Here is a 2,500-nt window from a genome sequence, read left to right as displayed (position 1 = left end):
AGCGCGGCGCCCTGCTGGGGGCTGACGGGCGCCTGGTTCTGCTCCTTCAGCTTCCTCTGGGTCTCGCCGTCGGCCCGCAGGTCGCTCTTAGTGCCCACGAGCAGGATGGGAACGCTGGGGCAGTGATGGGACACCTGCAGCCAGGAGGGGACACACGGATACAAGGTTAAACTCAACTCACACAGATATACACACACAGACAGACGCACGCACACACACACACACACACACACACACACACAGACGCACACACACAGACAGACAGACACACACACACACACACACACACACACACACACACAGACGCACACACACACACACACACACACACACACACACACACACACACACACACACACACACAGACACATACAGACACAGACGCACGCACACACACACAGACAGACGCACGCGCACACACACACACACACACACACACATATACACACACACACATACACACACAGACAGAGACACACACACAGACACATACAGACACAGACGCACGCACACACACACACAGATATACACACAGACGCACACACACACACAGAAACACACAGACAGAGGCATGCACATACGCACGCACACAGACAGACATACACACACACACACACACATATACACATACACAGACAGACGCGCACACACACACACAGACGCACGCACACACACACACACATACGCACACACACACAGACACACACATATACACATACACAGACAGACGCACACACACACACACACACACACACACACACACAAACAGACGCACGCACATACAGACACACACACACAGACGCACACACACATATTTTGAAAATAATTTGAGAAAAACTCATAAAAAGAAGTAATTTCAGAAAATAAGTTGAATAATTAAGTCGTAATAACTCAATAATTTGATATACACTGTGCTCCAAATTATTATGCAAATTATATTTTTCACTGATTTTCCTAAATAGTCGATGTAAATGACAGTCAGTCACCAACCGTTAGGGTATCAGTCGAATTTCATTGAACAAACCACCCAATGAAAACAGGATTTTTTAAAAAATATTTAAAAATAAAAAACTCAAAATGCACTGTTCTACATTATTCTGCACAACAGAGTTTCAAAACATGTTATAGGTTGTAAAGAACTGAAAACGGTCATTTGCTGAATTTGCAGCGTTAGGAGGTCATATTTACTAAAATCAAAATCTATTTCAATCCAACCCATCTTAACAGGCCAGTTCCATGTTAACGTAGCAGCCTTCTTTGATATCACGTCACAGTTCTTACATCTATTGAACTTGTGAGTTTAGGGAGAGTTTCTGCTTGATTGTCTTTGCAGGATGTCAGAATAGCCCCCCAGAGCTGCTGTTTGGATGCTAACTGCCCCCCACCCTCATAGATCTTTAGCTTGAGGATGCTCCAAAGGTTCTCAGTAGGGTTGAGGTCAGGGAACGATGGGGGCCACACCATGAGTTTCTCTCCTTTTATGCCCATAGCAGCCAATGACACAGAGGTATTCTCTGCAGCATGAGATGGTGCATTGTCATGCATGAAGATGATTTTGCTGCGAAGGCACAGTTCTTCTTTTTGTACCATGGAAGAAAGTGGTCAGTCAGACACTCTACATACTTTGCCGAGGTCATTTTCACACCTTCAGGGACCCTAAAGGGGCCTACCAGCTCTCTCCCCATGATATCGGACCAAAACATGACTCCGCCTCCTCCTTGCTGACGTTGCAGCCTTATTGGGACAACCATCCACCAACCATCCACCAACCAACCATCCACCAACCAACCATCCACCAACCATCCACCAACCAACCATCCACCAACCAACCACCAACCAACCATCCACCAAACAACCATCCACCAACCATCCACCAAACAACCACCAACCATCCACCAACCAACCACCACCCAACCAACCACCAACCATCCACCAACCAACCATCCACCAACCAACCAACCACCAACCAACCATCCACCAACCATCCACCAACCATCCACCAAACAACCATCCACCAACCATCCACCAACCATCCACCAACCAACCACCAACCATCCACCAACCATCCACCAACCAACCACCAACCAACCAACCACCAACCATCCACCAACCATCCACCAACCAACCACCAACCATCCACCAACCATCCACCAACCAACCACCAACCATCCACCAACCATCCACCCACCAACCAACCAACCACCAACCATCCACCAACCATCCACCAACCAACCAACCACCAACCATCCACCAACCATCCACCAACCAACCATCCACCAAACAACCATCCACCAACCAACCAACCACCAACCATCCACCAACCAACCATCCACCAACCAACCATCCACCAACCAACCAACCACCAACCATCCACCAACCATCCACCAACCAACCATCCACCAACCATCCACCAACCAACCATCCACCAACCATCCACCAACCAACCATCCACCAAACAACCATCCACCAACCAACCAACCACCAACCATCCACCAACCAA

At 48.3% G+C, this 2,500-nt stretch overlaps 1 protein-coding gene across 4 annotated transcripts in view; it reads right to left on the bottom strand.

Moving 5' to 3' along the window:
• Positions 1-2,500, bottom strand: part of rhogb (ras homolog family member Gb) — a 21,675-nt gene that overhangs the window by 309 nt on the left and 18,866 nt on the right. For all 4 annotated transcript variants that reach the window (XM_035990860.1, XM_031279938.2, XM_031279939.2 and 1 more), the window contains one exon: positions 1-134. This exon is cut by the window's left edge and continues 309 nt beyond it. In XM_035990860.1, coding sequence (XP_035846753.1) covers positions 1-134 — 134 coding nt within the window. The remainder of the gene's footprint in view (positions 135-2,500) is intronic.

The sequence above is a fragment of the Sander lucioperca genome, chromosome 13, assembly GCF_008315115.2.
Source record: "Sander lucioperca isolate FBNREF2018 chromosome 13, SLUC_FBN_1.2, whole genome shotgun sequence".
NCBI classification, from domain to species: Eukaryota; Metazoa; Chordata; class Actinopteri; order Perciformes; family Percidae; genus Sander; species Sander lucioperca.
This window is presented reverse-complemented; position numbering and strand designations above follow the sequence as displayed.